The sequence below is a fragment of the Amphibalanus amphitrite genome, unplaced genomic scaffold, assembly GCF_019059575.1.
Source record: "Amphibalanus amphitrite isolate SeventyFive unplaced genomic scaffold, NRLGWU_Aamphi_draft 001641F_arrow, whole genome shotgun sequence".
Classification (NCBI taxonomy): domain Eukaryota; kingdom Metazoa; phylum Arthropoda; class Thecostraca; order Balanomorpha; family Balanidae; genus Amphibalanus; species Amphibalanus amphitrite.
In genome coordinates this window covers 92,264-107,591 of record NW_024883134.1, presented here as the reverse complement: position 1 = coordinate 107,591, position 15,328 = coordinate 92,264, and the positions used below count along the sequence as shown (strand labels likewise).

Sequence of the window (15,328 nt, the reverse complement as noted above, 5' to 3'; positions counted from 1 at the left end):
TGAGTCACGAGCTAGGCAACGGTCGTCAGGTGTCGCATGTCATGGGAGGTGAAGGTGCCACGAACGAACCTGGATAAGAAAGTCACTACCGTAATACCGTTGTTTTGTCAATGCATGTTACATAATCCACCATGACGCGATGTAGCATATTGTGTTACCTACTGTGTTCTGTGTATGTAATTGTATATCCAGTGTGTAGTACAGATTACAAAACACAATGGACTACGTCACACGTGGAGGCAGAGCCAACAGCATGCCTGGCAAATATGAAAGAATGGGGTTGGGAACTCGATTTTTTAAGAATGCATGAAAATGATCAAACTATTTTCACAGAATTTATGGTGCATACCATTGCCTCATAAAATCAATAAGCTGAGAGAAATGGGGGAAGAAAGATGGGAAACTTGTTTTGAAAAGTTCTTGAAAAAAGATGCTCTTGATGCTGTTACGTCACATGTCACCTTCTGCGGTTGACAAATAATGGCGCATCTGGCGCACCACAGATTACATGTTATATCAATGGGTGAAAGATGTTGTTTGCTTCACTCTGCCATTCGCGCTGTTTTTAACTTTAAATTATGCTAAAACATTTACGGATGAAATGTTCAGTGTCAAAAATTGATGTGTCTGCCGTGTACTATATTCCCACTTAACATGAGCGCGTGATAAACATTTTATGTACCTCGAATTTTCAAATGATAAAGATGATGAATCGGAGGATGCTGAAAAGCAAAAGCTCATTCCAATATTTGGACTACTTTACGATTAAAATGTTTACATTCCTGTCATCTTATTGATCATTTATTTGTTCTTTTTTATGAAAATAACTTAAGGCGTTGAGAACCGAGGTAATTTCTATCAACCGTGCCTTAACTTACCAGCAACAGCAATCTATCTACGCCCTACGGTGGCAAGGGAGACTGTGAAAGAAGCGTAAGATGGATTCTAAACAATTCTTTTGTGATATACTGAAGGGCAAAGTGCAGAGAAGAGCGTACAAGTCCTGTTTTGTGCCAGGCTGTTGCAGTAGCACTTATGAAACTCCGAAAACGATCTTCGTTCATGTCCCGAACAACATTACCCTGAGGAGATGATCGTCTGCAATAGCAGGAAGAGCTGATGCAAGTACTTTGAAATCCACTATCAAGTCGGTGCTATTGTTGTAATGATCACTGTGAGGTGAGATATTTTGTGCAAGGGCTGAGTGTAATGCCCAGGAAATGACCTCCATTCGCCCCCTGACCCGTCAGGGTTATAAAATTTGAGTGGATGGCGGTCCGTTTGGGGTTCAGATGTCAATTGTATTTTGTTACTGTCAAACAATACATGTTATGCTGGCAGCGAATGTGTGTAACGTCGTTTTTCGAAACAGAAGTTAGAACTGTAACGGCAGAGTGCTTGCTGGTCTCATCGTAAGTATTGTAAGTGTTGTAAGCAAAAGCATTGTCAATATTGTAAGTATTGTGAGCATTGATGTATGGTAGATATCACCTCACATGATCTCGGCTCAGATAACCCTCTCCGGTGTCCCTGTCAGTAAATGGCACCTGGATCATTACAGATAAGATAATTTGTCATAATTCTTAAAGAATTGGGTGGTTTTGACTCGTTTACTCGAGGTGCAGGTCGCATTTCAATACTTTTCCATAGGCTTGCAATGTAAAGGTCACGACTCTGACCTAACCTCAGGTCACAGATCAAAAATTCTGAGATATACAAACGACACATACTGCAGGTACTGTTTTGAAGACTTGATGATAGGAAATAACTTCGTGAAAAACTCAAGCTCTGACGTGTTTGCAAACTTTTCTGAGGTGGGGTCAACAAACCCGCTCTGGTTACCTGACCTGACCTGACCCGGCATTTTTTTTTTACTGAGATGTGCGCAATGAGCATTTAGGAAAAGTCACCAAATATGAGCTGAATGTCTCGCGGCGTTTGGCAATTGTACAAGAAAATCCTGAAAGGTTTCCCCGTCCGAAATAGGGTTAATGTGTATATGAAGAGTTGCAGATGCCAACCATACCCAGATTTAAGACTGCAGTTCCCAGCGCCGCTGCAACGTTTTTAAAACAAACATACATAGGACATACAAACATGTTTATTTGCACCTGTTTTGGATAATAGCAACTCATGGCGCCATCACCCGCGATAACTATTAGGATTTGAGATATATTTTTATTTAGGCCATTAGTTTGGCTGTAATGTTTATTAATATTAGTTGGGCGGAGTTTGGTAGTTTTTTATTTAACTTGTGGTATGTTGTGCTGATTGCGGGTTGTTCAAACCTTTCAAATGTAAGGACCTTATTGAACTCAACCCTACCCCTACACTACCCTACATACGACTGGACGCTTTCCAAGCCCACAAGCATCACGACGCCGAGATGGAATGTAGCCGAGAAATCACCCTCGCCATCTGCTCTAGAGCTAATCGTGTGGGGCGCCGCTTAGCCTATGGGGGTGCACTTCTAGTGGATGGGGGACGGGGGTGCACCTGCACCCCTTTCATATGGAAAGTTACTTCCCTGATTACAGCTCCCCGTATTGCACCTAATCAGGGAACGGCCAGCAAACGAAGGAACTATTTCTGGATGACAGGCGAATAACCGCTCACGCAAGGAGCGGAGCTCCGCCCCGTCCAAAGTGGCCAACAAAGCAGAGACAGAGGCAGCATCACATCTTCCATCAAAGAACTGGTTTCTGGCTTGGAAGATGAGCTCCATCTTTGCATCCGAGTCGGTGCTGTCAGGAATCAGCTGGTCTAATGGAGTGAGAGTAGTGAGACGACTAGCTATTGCATCAGAGCTGCCTGGTCTTCGTAGCATTTGCACCGATTCTTCTCGATCGGACTCTGAATTCTGTCCCTCCTGCGTATTACTTGAGGCATTGCTATGTAGCTAAGTCTTTGGCAGAGTTTCATTATCCATGCTTTGCAAACAGTGCCATAACAACGCAGTTAATTAATCACCAAGCTTCTTTGTAAGTTCCAATACAGTTGAATCGCACGCGATTTGAGTGCAAAAATCAAGAAAAGTGCCAACTTGTTCCCGTAAAATATTTTGAATATTGACCTAAAAAATGAGTAATTTCCAGATAAAATAACAGCGAAATCAGTTTTCGCTTGCCAATAAAACTCACAGATATTGAAGCTCCATTATTAAAGGAACATTTTAGTATATGCTATTCTTGATAAAACTTCTTAGCCACGCAATACCAGCGCAAAATAAAGAGACACTGAAAACACGACCAATCACTCCGATTTACCATAGGAAAATACATAGAAAATGTATGTCTCAACTGCGCCAAATATACAGACAGTTATATACCTACATGTGACGTCATGATTAGCCCGACCAATCAGAAGCAAGTTGTTTTCAGCCACAAATAATTAATTTCTGAACTAACTAGGCATTTTTTTAACAAAGTGATTTTAAATTAAATCATGAAAAATTCTGAGCTTTTTTATTTTACCAAAACATACAGAGCATGCAGATAGGTCCCAACCCTATTGCGCTTCTTCAGTTTCGGGGTAGGTACGCGTGATGCGATTTTAGCTGTTGGCACTCGCAATCTCCAGTGAAGTTTGTTTGGGACGCGAGGGGGAGAGCGGGTAAGTATTGCCAAAAATGGCTCGTGTTATGCAATGAAATTCGGCTAGCATAATAGAAATGATGATTGTGAAAACACCATGCAAAAACACCGGGCACTCAGACTCCATATGAATAATGACTGATTTCCGATGATCTTCAATGGAACCGGAACTTGCATCATCAAAGTTTGTTTGGAAACAATAATTTATTTTCCTGCGGTGTTTACTTTTGGCAACGTTGGTGGCCTATATGTAATATTACCGATGGTGCCTGAGCGATTCCTGCCGTTGTCTGCATTGGACTTTGTTTGACTTTGCGAACTTTTGTTTCGTGTCTTTGTTTCGTGCTCCGAATCGCGTTGGGATCCACGTTGTGTGGGTAGGCCGGAGCTGTTTGGGTTGTCTGAATATTGCCCGTAACTTTTATGGATATGGGACTTCCGGGCTGTTGCTTAGTCGACTTGCATTGTGTTGGCATGACTACGAAGTGCGTTTTCGATTGCTCCAGTCTTGTTCATCAAGGTCATCGTATACATCATACAACATGGCGTCCGGAGCTCCGAATCGCGTTGGGATCCACGTTGTATGTCGCACTATCACACTACGGTATTAATTAATCCTGGTCTCCGCGCATTGCCGTCCTCCTCCGATTGTCTAACCTGACCAGGCTGGACGTGACTGGGTTGTTTTGAGACAGGTTTGTCCAACCAAGGTCGGGGTGAGGGCCGATCTTGAGCCGCTCGCCCGGCGCTCGGTTGGTAGCCGCCCAACGCTCAACGCTCGACGCTCGACGCTCGACGCTCGGCTGTCGGGGAACGGCCGCGCTCAGCCACACACGTCCATGCCGGTCGTGCTGAGTCGGCACAGGCCGTGCCGTCGAACGGCGACGGACGGTCGAACCACAGAGCAGACTTCGAACGAACGCTATAAGGCACGATCGGCGACAGAGTCGGGCGCTGTGGCAAGATTGTGCTGCCTAGTGATCGTTGATGGTGCTTTCTTTCTAACCTTGCAGTATGTCATGGGTGATGTGTGCATCGGTGAAGAGGGTAGTTGATGACGGATGGTCACCGGTGTGATTTTAGCAATAGCTAAATTTATACGCTGATGAGACCTTCCACGGAGTGGCGAATTGCCTCAATGACGAGGTCGATTGAGACACTGCGATGATCTGCAGCTGAGTCGACTGGCAGCCGGTTCTGCTGAACGGTGGGCGGCCTGAGAGAGCGATCTAGTGTCGGCATTGCCCACCGTCCGGGGCCGAATGGTGTGGCCGCCTGTCTGTAATGGCTGCCCTGTGTCACCGTACGGCCGACCGCGGCGCCGCCGAGCGCCGATTTGCATGATATCAACTGCTATCCACTCGGTCTAATGGCCTAGAATGGAAACATAGACCTTATTATTCGACCTAATGGTGCCGGATATATTAAATAAGTTGACTGGTTAGCCAGACGTTATGAATGTCGAAAGAGGAGCTATTTAAAAAGCTGTCTCGCGTGGTGCTTCACATGTCACGCTCATTTTGAAAGGATAGGCAGTCACTTTGGTTTCAGAGTGGCGTCAATTAAAGCATGTCATTCAACGCCGCACGAAACTTCGGTCATTTTTTCACCGGCAAACAATTTTTGGGAGGTTGTGATTATGGCTGATTGTGAATTAACTCTACGGTTTTGAAATCAACCCACGCGTGTAACAGCGACTTACGCAAAGCACCTTACACATCAAAGCGCTAGCGCCACGCCACATAATAAGCACGCTATGGCAAAAAAAAAAGAAGGGAAAATGAAAGCATGTGAAAATCCAATTATCCTCAAAACGCTGCTTTACCACGAGTTGTGTGCATACATTTCACGCCTCTCGAACTTTCTTCCCTGGCGATTAGTGTGGGTAGAAACAAAAGCGAGAAATCTCACATATTCAACACAACTTTTCCGATGCCCACACAGGAAAGAGAGCGGTGGACATATAGCGCAGATTGGCCATGTTACGCTATAAAGGGTGACAAAAAATTACCATTGGCCCGGTAATCGAAGTTGAATTTTTATACTCGTATGCAACATTTGCTTGTTGCACGATGCTCTGACGGTTGTGTGTGTGTGCTGCCTACAGGTTTGAAAGTGTGCAGACTGTCGCACATTTTCTGATCTCTCGCCTTGCCACTGACAGTGTAAACTGGCGCACATTTTCTGACCTCTCTCGCCCCCGTCGCTGGGAGGTTGACGATCTGAGCTGGCGCACGTATTCCTATCTCCCCGGTCCCCATCCTGTCGCTAACAATGCAAACTGGCGCACACCTGACATCTCCCCGCCCTGCCCCCGCAGGTTTGATTGTGCGCGGACTGGCGCACCTTTCTGACCTCTCACTTACCCCTGTTACCCGCAGGTGTGGCGGCGAGCGGGGCGACGCAGCAGCCGTGGGTGCCCAAACCGCGGCTGGGTGACTCGGACGTGCCTCCAGCCAAAGTGGAGGTTCAGGTGGGAGGCACTGCCTTCCTGCCCTGCCCGGCCGCCAGCTCCGGTCACGACAGTCCGGTACGTATACTGCAGACAGTAATAAGTGGGGGAACTCAGCAGCTCTGTCGAGACACACTGCAGCAATAAGTGGCTGCGCATTGTGTACTACTTCAGTGGCTGTTTTGTATATCGTGCTGATAATTTTGTGATGGATGTCGTTCAGTTATTGCTTATTTTCCATGCCTTTCGTTGGTATGAGAGTTACTTATAGCTATAATGATATAGTTAATTACTAATATAATAAAATACTTATACTAATAACGAAGTTACGAGAGATTTACTAATACGGTTATAAGCATTGTTATAATTCACACCGCGCCGCTCCTTTGCATCTTTCCTTCGAGTATACTTTTTCACTTAACCATGCCGAGCGTTGCAATTGTGAAAACAACAGACAGAGGAGCTTATTCAATGAACTTGTATGATATGGACAAGCAAAGGTTAGACCTTGTCTCTGGATTCTCTTTTGTATTATCCTCTCTTTGTATCATATGACATATTTGGTGGGTGTTTTTATCGGATCTCGTGGCACAAAGACACATTGCAATGAGCCAGCGGAGCAGGTCTTCGGAGAGGATTTCTCTCGGATACAAGAGTGGGCGATTCGTAAATCAATGTTACTCAAAAGACTGCGGCTGAAGTCATAAAGCGTTTGGACGCTTTTGTTGCGAGAGTCATTGAAATTTGAAGGAGCGACCACAATAGCACTCGTCCCTTCTGAATTGTGGGGACATAAAACAATGAAAAGTATTATACTTTATCCCATCAAACAGACACGCTCAAGCCTGTGGCTTCCTGCTGCAGTGATTTAAGTCACAACTCGCAGTATGCTTTAGGTTAAGCACATTATAAAAAGTAAGCTTTTGATAATGGGTTACGGATGTCCATGGTACACGACACGTGCGGGAAACGTGAACTGGAAACAACCTAAACATTATATCAACTTTTATGTTTTGTTTTGAAATAACTTGTGGTATTCCCATACTCGTTCTCAACAGTCAATGCTCATTGAAAGTTATTTTTTTGAAAATGACTCTGCAGCGAACTGATGGAGATCTTATGGCTACTACATCAAACGCATAACTTTTGCATAGCCTCCTTTCTGTGCTGGGTTCGAGTTCCAAAACCAGTGCAACCTTTCACTTATCGTGGTCCATAACTCGGCATTTATTTGCTCATTTTTATAATCGCAATGTTTTCCAAAAGTTGGTATCCCATGTTCCCATGTTTTCTTTCTTCTTAGCAGTCCTCTTTGCTTCTTTGAACTTCTTGAGACTAGTTGTTACATCGAAAGTGTGCAGCCAGTCTGAAAGCCTGTCATATTGGTAATACATACTACCCGTTGCATATTGAATAGAGTAACTTGATATTGCATGCACAACCTTCGCTGGAAGTCGCGAGTCCTGTTCGCACTACGACGCAAACATCGTGAACCCAGGTCACTTTAATACCGTGGCCAATGACGCACGTTCCCCGGCTAAATTTCTCCGAGACGCACATCTCCTGGGTAACTACCGTCTCCGAAACTCACGTTTCCCGGCTAACTGTCGTCCCTGCCAGTCGATCCGAGGCAATTTCTCCAGCAGCGCGTCGGACCTTCTGCGCGAGTCAGCGGCTTAGCTCGGCTGTTGTACGAAAACCAATTTGTCAATGTGCCGGTAACGACCTCCGGTGCGGGAGCACGGTGTGCGGCAGTCGACGGCAGGTGCGCTGTGTGGTCTACCCGTCGGGCTGACGGGCTGTGGCGCAGCAGTGAGCTCCGGCGGAGTGCATTTCGTATAGGTATGCGGTGACACTTGAAGTCCTCTTACCATGGATTATGTGGTCTTCGATAAAAAATATTGATAGAACGTTTCAAGCATATATCAAAAATGAAGAAGCACCTGAGCGATATATTTCTTATTCCTTATCTTATATTCACATCGTTTTATGAATACTATACCTAGCTATCCCCACTTTTTGTGCGCTGTGCCATGAGAAGTGTCGGTTGAGATGGTGGCAGGCTGGTTCTGCCAGTTTCACCACTCCGGCCTGTGCTTTTTCCTTCCCTTGGTTCGAGTAACTGCCCGTGACCCTTCCCGTCCCGTCCTAGAACACCCTCTCCCTCTCTTGTTCAATCCCACCCTTTTCGCTTATCCATTCCCACCGGCCTCGCTTATTCCGTCCAACTCTGCGCATTCTGTCCCACCTCCCCCCTTGTTCCACGCGTCCACCTCTCTCCTTGTTCGGCGCGTCCACCTACCTCCCTTACCCTCCGTCCTGGCCCCGTCGTCCGCGCGCTGACCAGTCTCGGACCATTCACGTCGGCCGACCAGGGCCGACCGACCGATCGTTTGTTCCGGCCACGTCCATTTGTCGTCGGCTTTATTAGTCGTTGCGGGCCGTCTGAGATGTCCCTCCCCCGCGTCTGACGGAGCTCATCCCCCCGTGGACGTGCGCGTGAGGTGCGGCGCGTCCGTCTGCGTCCAGTGAGGATTAGGCTCTCCCCTGTCCTGTCGGCCGCGGACGCAGCTCCGTCCGGTGCGGAGCCCGGGGTCGGCTCTCGGTCATGGCTCCCAGGGGAGCAGGAATGGCCTCCGACCCGGCTCTGGGGTGGTGCGAACGGACGCCTCCTGGCGCCGGAGGCGGCCGGCGAGGGTAAATGATGATTTATTCGCGCATTGTTGAGACAGACGGGTATATGGGAATACCGGGAAGAGTGGGATAAGAAAGAGAAGGAGAGGTGGGTGATGAGGGGAATGAGGAACTAGCATTTAGGGTTGTGGTTATTGCATTTAGCCTTTAGGCTTATTTAGCCTTTTGGCCGAATGTGGTAGGGATATGAGGGAAGAGCATTGGTGGAATGCTAAAGAATGAATGGATTAAAAAAGTGCCTTTACAAACTCATATGCACCATATACACACGCGCTAGGTTGTGCCACAACAGCTATATGCATTGAATCAAGCATTTTGGTATTTACGTAACATATCCTATTGATCAAGTTGCGAGAACGGACGTCACTGGTACTTCAAAGGCTTGTGTGCCATATTATTAGAAATGGTGTAATTACTGGCCCGAACTTGAGCGGTATCTGTTTTATTGTTGAACTTTATAGCTTCGGGGCTGCTAAGGGTGTTGCAGGAATTCATAATAGCGCCCATCGAGTGGTGATGAAATTCAACCAGCAATATCAGGTTTGCAAGTTTAACGACAAGCTTAACATTCAATTAGGAAAGTTGTTCCCATGAAACGGCTACAGCGATGAGAGGAGATGAATTGAGCTCATCCCACAACATAGCCGCGCTCTCTGGCGATTTGATCATGTATAACGGCTGTTTTTTTGCAACGTATACACAATATTATTTTATATGCTTTTTGATTCATGCTTTGTTTGAAATGCTCTTTGGGCAGCAATTTAGTAATTATCTAAATGCTGGTCCTGTTAGAGACATTTTTACGATGCGTTGATGTTGCAATGCAATGAACTCACTGCTTACGTATACTACGGATGTTCACTCTCGTTTCTTTTGCCCGTCAAAAACGTCTTTTTTTTTGTTTATTGGGGCTTAAGGGCGCACCGACTAAAAAAAGCTCATTTTGCCCCCAAGAAAGTCTCTGGTCTGTCTTGCAACTGCATTTCTAAATTCATTAAACATGTATTTAATATTAAAAGGTACTTCTAATCCTAGTCTGTCATCAACCTACCGACTGAATAAGTAACCACGTATTGGTAAGTTAGGTAAGTTAATCCTAACGTATTTCTATCGTTAGATAAAAATTACCATATGCTTTTACATATGGTTCTATTTAGTACAGAAAAAGGGCAGTATGAAAACATGCCCCATATTGTCGCTACATGCTACGATTTGTTTCCTATAGCACAACATTGTTTTCAGCTCTTGTGTGGAAACCAAGGCCACAAACACGCGCATCCCTCCGCACACACATACACGCAAAACAAAAAGAAAAAAGAAGACAAGTATTATACAGTTCAACTGAAAGCACGGCCGATTGCTCTGGAACCAAGGGTATCGGCCTTGTAACTTTGGTATGGTGTGTGTCCATTTAGCGTGAGGTATGTCTGTTCGGCGCAATTACGTTTGTCCGTTTGGGGAAATGTGTTTCTGTGTAGGTGTGATCCGGCGATGGTTTGTCATGGTCCAGTGATGTTTTCTTGTGACCCGACGATGGTTTAGATCCATCCGATGATGGTTTAGTGTGATCCAGTAATGGTTCGGTGTGATCCAGTAATGGTTCGATGTGATCCGGTGATGGTTTGTTGTGACTCGGCGATGGTACAGCGGGACCCGGTGCTGGTTTGGTGTGATCCGGTGACGGTTTGCTGTGATCTGGTGATGTTGGTGTGATTCAGTGACGGTTCGGGAACGCCCCCGGCCCGGGGAGCGGACAGGTGGGCCGTCCCACCGCGGCACCTGGCCCGCGGCGCATTGATTTCCGGCAGCTCGAGGAATGGCCGGCCGCTACCGGCGGGTGGCCGGCCGCGTATCCAAACAGAGCGATGGATTTTCGCCGGCTTCCCGCCAAGATTTGGCCCTGACGGCGGTGGCATACACGGGCTAAACAAGCACTGCCTCGGCTTCCGCAGCATTCTGGGCCGGCTGAGGCTGAAATGTTCACTTTAGCAGGCGGGGCCGGCACAAAACAAGCTGGCGAACATTTAGATAGGCACAAGCCTTACTGATTTGAATTGATGAAGTTAAAACAACAGCTTTCAGTTTTCTGTTATTCAGGGGTGTTCATTCCTGCCTCAAGCTTTTTAATTTATTTTCTTCGCCGAAAAAGGCAAATAAGCAACACTTTTTTACCTTAAAAGGCTATACGTAATTTGGTCGTAAAACCCGAAAGGTGATCTGATTGGCAACGCTCTCCCTGCATATCCTAGCCAAACCGCCAATCGATAAGCGTCCAAAGCTGATGGCACTTCCTGTATCAGTTAGTTTGACAGTAAGCCGATTAAACGGCTTTGAGTGGATCAATGTAGGGTGACATCACAATCCAGCTAACAGGGCGCAGTGCAGTGTGAAACACCATTACGCCTATTACATGCCTCAATTCCTGTGAATTAAATTGTGTCGTCCGTGGTGTGTGAAAGACACGATTTTGTAGAGATTGTGTGAGCATGACCTTCAACGAAAGGAGTGGAAATGTTTTTGATGAAATTGGAACAGTTAAGTTGTACCTTTGTAAGACATGATAGGTGACATTGCACGCTTTTGAATATTTTCGAATGTCTGCCTCGGTGATGACAACTAATATGCTGAAGCATTCTGCATTGTAAGAATTAGTAGAGCACCCAGTCCGGCATAAAACTGCGACTTTATCTATTCATGAGATTGGGCCTGGTCACTGTTCAGGCTGTGCTGGCCACTGGTCACTGCTCCCCTGACTGACTGGGTTGTGATCGGTGCTCCCAGGTCTGGCTGGGTTGTGATCGGTGCTCCCAGGTCTGGCTGGGTTCTGATCGGTTGCTCCCTTGTCTGACTGAGTTCTAATCGACTTCCCCATGTCTGACTGGGTTATGATCTGCAGCTTGCTCCTTTGTCTGACTGAGCTCTGGTCTGCTGCTCCCTTGTCTGACTGAGTTTTAATCGACTGTCCCGTGTCTGACGGAATTCTGATCTGCTGCTCCCGTGCATGACTGGGTTCTGATCGGATGCTCCCGTGCCTGCTACAGGTGTGGATACGGCGCAAGGACTACCACATCCTGACCGGCGGCAAGGCCAACTACATCACCGACCAGCGCTTCCAGGTGCTGTTCAACCACGCCAACCAGGACTGGTCGCTGCAGATCAAGTTCGTCACTATGACCGATAACGGAACGTACGAGTGCCAGGTATGTTCAACAATTGAAGCTTGCAGAGGGTCAGGTATGTGCGGCAATGACTTGCCGGCCAGGTGCGGTGTGCGCTCTGTTAGGTTATTGTCTTACCTTGATTCTTACTACTACATCTCGAGCTTTTCACCATATTGACCTGTTGTTTCGTTTCAGCTAACAAAGTGCTAAATTTGAATTGATCGTTTCATACGTTTTCTTTGTATTAAAATTCATCTGCTCGACATGTGCTTTTGTCGTTCAATTACTTATATGAAGAGATGAAATGTTGCAAACTAAAATGTAGTAAGTGACCAAAATTTGTATTATACATACAATACAATACAATGAGAAATGAGAATGATCCACTTAGCTCTCCCGAATGCATCTGCTCGGTGAAGTTAGCTATCGTTTCCCGTTTTCCCACTCCGATCCTAATGCTCTCACCAAGGCCTGCAGAAACGGCTTCAGTTCATCAAAGGAACTTTCCGCGAAGTGCATAATTACCCCCGGCTCTAAAGTGGCGCCCTGGGACGCTGAGGAAGTGTGAAGTGGCTGGAGGGCCATAGATCGGTGACGAACTATAGCGGTGTGGTGTGTGTTTCAGTAATGTTTTCATACATGGAGGCACAGGGGAAGTAAAATACAACACATGTGCGTCGGGCTATATTGAAGAATGTACATAGTCGGCCTGAGTATCGAATTTTATATTTTATGTCAGAAGCGGGAGGCTTATCATCTACGCGTCTGAAGTCATTCTGCAACAGTCATGTACCATTCACCTCATATCAGCCATCGGTGTTTATCTTCAACTGCCAACTGAGCGGTATTTCGGAGAAGTTCGCTCTGCCCCGCTGCCAGCAGCTCCGCCCACGCAGCCGCCGCAGGCTCTATTCAGCTCACCCTGGAGGTTATGACACGCGCCGACCTATATACCCGCGACACGTGCCACGAGCAGAGCGCTGGGAGTGGCCGGTCGTACCTCCGTCGTCACCGTCGCTCCGTCCGTCGGTCTCGGTTCTGCACTGCTCCCGACCAGCCGCCTTCTGTTTGTTTATTTTTATATATCTGACAGCATGAGGTCGGGTTCAATCAGTAACTCAGATGCCCGATTTCAGAACCAGTTTGGTAGAGCGTATAAGAATCATTTCGGTGAGGTAACTCTTCGTTGAGTCCTTTCATATTTATAGCATTCGTTTATATGTTCTGAAATTGAGCGTATATGTGCTTGCATACCTTCCAAAAGGAAAACGCTTTTCTTTCATTTCATATTCGTTTTAGAGGACATTCACAGAGGCAAACATATTTGTTAACGAATAAATTTCTTTCGAATCTGTGCAAGTAAACGTACTGAAAATGATTATGGGGACCAGATTTATGCATCCAGCTTTTCGGCCTTATGGTAACTGCAGGCACAGAAACCACCGACAGTCTGACACATCTAACGCAATGTATTTATCCCCCGAGCTCAAGATCAGGTTACGAAAGCGGGTCGAATTAGAAGAATATTGCCTTTCATACCAATTTCAGTATTCATCGCAATATAGTTTCTGTATTTCTGTATTTGCGCAAATCACCAACAGGCTTGGCCCAATGACAGGTGAAGTCATATAAGTATATCACACCAAACACACTGTAAAAATAATGATCTGTTCTAAGTACAGAAGACTATAGAAGTAAAAGTAAAAGTACCTATAGTGTAAAAAAGACTATAAAGGCAGAGTGTAAATGACTACGAAGGCATAACAGATAAATAGTACCTACTATAGAACTACATACGATATACATAAACATTAAAACACTGTATAAGATACTGAAAGTACTGAATATCTACCTACCTAAAAATAAAGCATTAGTGATGTATGATGTGCACAAGATAAAAAGCTTAAACATCACAAGCTAATTTTTACACGACAGGAGGAAGGGTTGACACATACAGCACGCTCTGCCTCTTCAACTGACCAAGTGAATCGAAAAATAAGTCTGCTGTTTCAACAGACCCTAGAAAGTGGTTGACAGTGCGTGGGATGCGCGAGAACAAGCCGGATGATACAGTGTTCACTCGAGCAAACGGCAGACTAAACAATGCTCTGTTCATGGTTCTGGCTTGTCTGATCGGTACCTGTAACCCAAAACACTGTAATAAAAACGACGAAGAGATGAAACCTTTAAACACTTTGGATAAAAACATGACATCATGCTGTGCTCGCCGAGCACCCAAGTGGAGCACACCGTAAGATGCCAGTAGATCACAGTAGGCCAGAGAGGCTCCGACATAGCCCGTACGACGCGCAAGCCACATTAAAAACTTATGTTGCACTCTCTCCACACGAACTAGATGGCATCTGGCTGCACCGCCCCATATGATTGAACAGTATTCAAGAATCGATCGGACGTTTGCATTGTAAGCCGCCAGAGCCGCCTGCTTGTCTATCTTGCACCGGGGGGAGGCTGACTGGAAAGTGCGAATGATAAGTCCTAAAGCCCTATTGGCTTTCGAGACAATTGAACCCACATGTTCAGCAAAGTCCAGCTTTTGGTCAAGAATAACTCCTAAATCTAATAAATAAATCTAATAAATCTAATCTCTCTAAATCTAATAAATCTAATCTCCGCTACGAGCCTATCCCGTGCGAGTGGACGTGTGATTGTCGATCTGAGTGATTGAGGACTGTGTCGCACCCGTGGTGCAATTGATTGCCGTGACGCTCCAAGCCTCGAGATTCGCCTAGGCTGTGTCTGGACCCGTCGGGCTGGGCCCGTCTCTAACCCGTGGAACCTGCCGCTGCTACCATGCTCCGGCCAGGGGCCGCACTCACCGTGACCTGCTCAAGTGGGTCGTCGTGCTGGCCTGCGTCGGCGCCGTCCTGCGAGTCGTCGCGCCCGCCTCTCCGCCACCTTCATCACGTGCGCCCGTCGGGCTGCGCTCTGTGGCGCCGGCCGCCGCGCGTGACCTTGAACCGGTCCGTGGCCGTGCGTCAGCTGACTACGTGCCCGGTGCTGGGTCGGCCGTGCCGCACGGACGATCAGCTGAGCCCGATGGGGGCGGGCGGCGGCGGGCGAGGCGTGGCAGGCGCGCGCCCGGCGCTCGGCGTCGGGGGTGCAGGGGTGGCCGCGCTCGGGACGGCCGGGCCTCGGCTACGGCGGGCGCCTCACTTACCGTGGGACTTCTGAACATTCAGTCCCTGAAGCCCAAGATACCTGACCTGACCGATGAACTTCACCGCGGCTCCTACGACCTTATGGCCTTGAACGAGTCCTGGCTCAAACCGGCTACGCCTAGCAGACTACTAGTCCTGCCCGGCTACCGACTCTTCCGAGCCGACAGGCCGGACGGCAGCGGCTACGGCGGGGTCGCGCTGGCTGCCCGGGACAGCATCAGTGCCTCTCCCCTCAAGGTCACCACCCAG

The 15,328-nt window shown here is 47.2% G+C and overlaps 1 protein-coding gene across 1 annotated transcript in view; it reads left to right on the top strand.

Moving 5' to 3' along the window:
* LOC122374335 (lachesin-like) overlaps positions 1 to 15,328 on the top strand; it is a 74,381-nt gene that overhangs the window by 17,188 nt on the left and 41,865 nt on the right. Inside the window, exons 2-3 of the mRNA XM_043353026.1 lie at positions 5,975 to 6,123; positions 11,781 to 11,939. Coding sequence (XP_043208961.1) covers positions 5,975 to 6,123; positions 11,781 to 11,939 — 308 coding nt within the window. The remainder of the gene's footprint in view (positions 1 to 5,974; positions 6,124 to 11,780; positions 11,940 to 15,328) is intronic.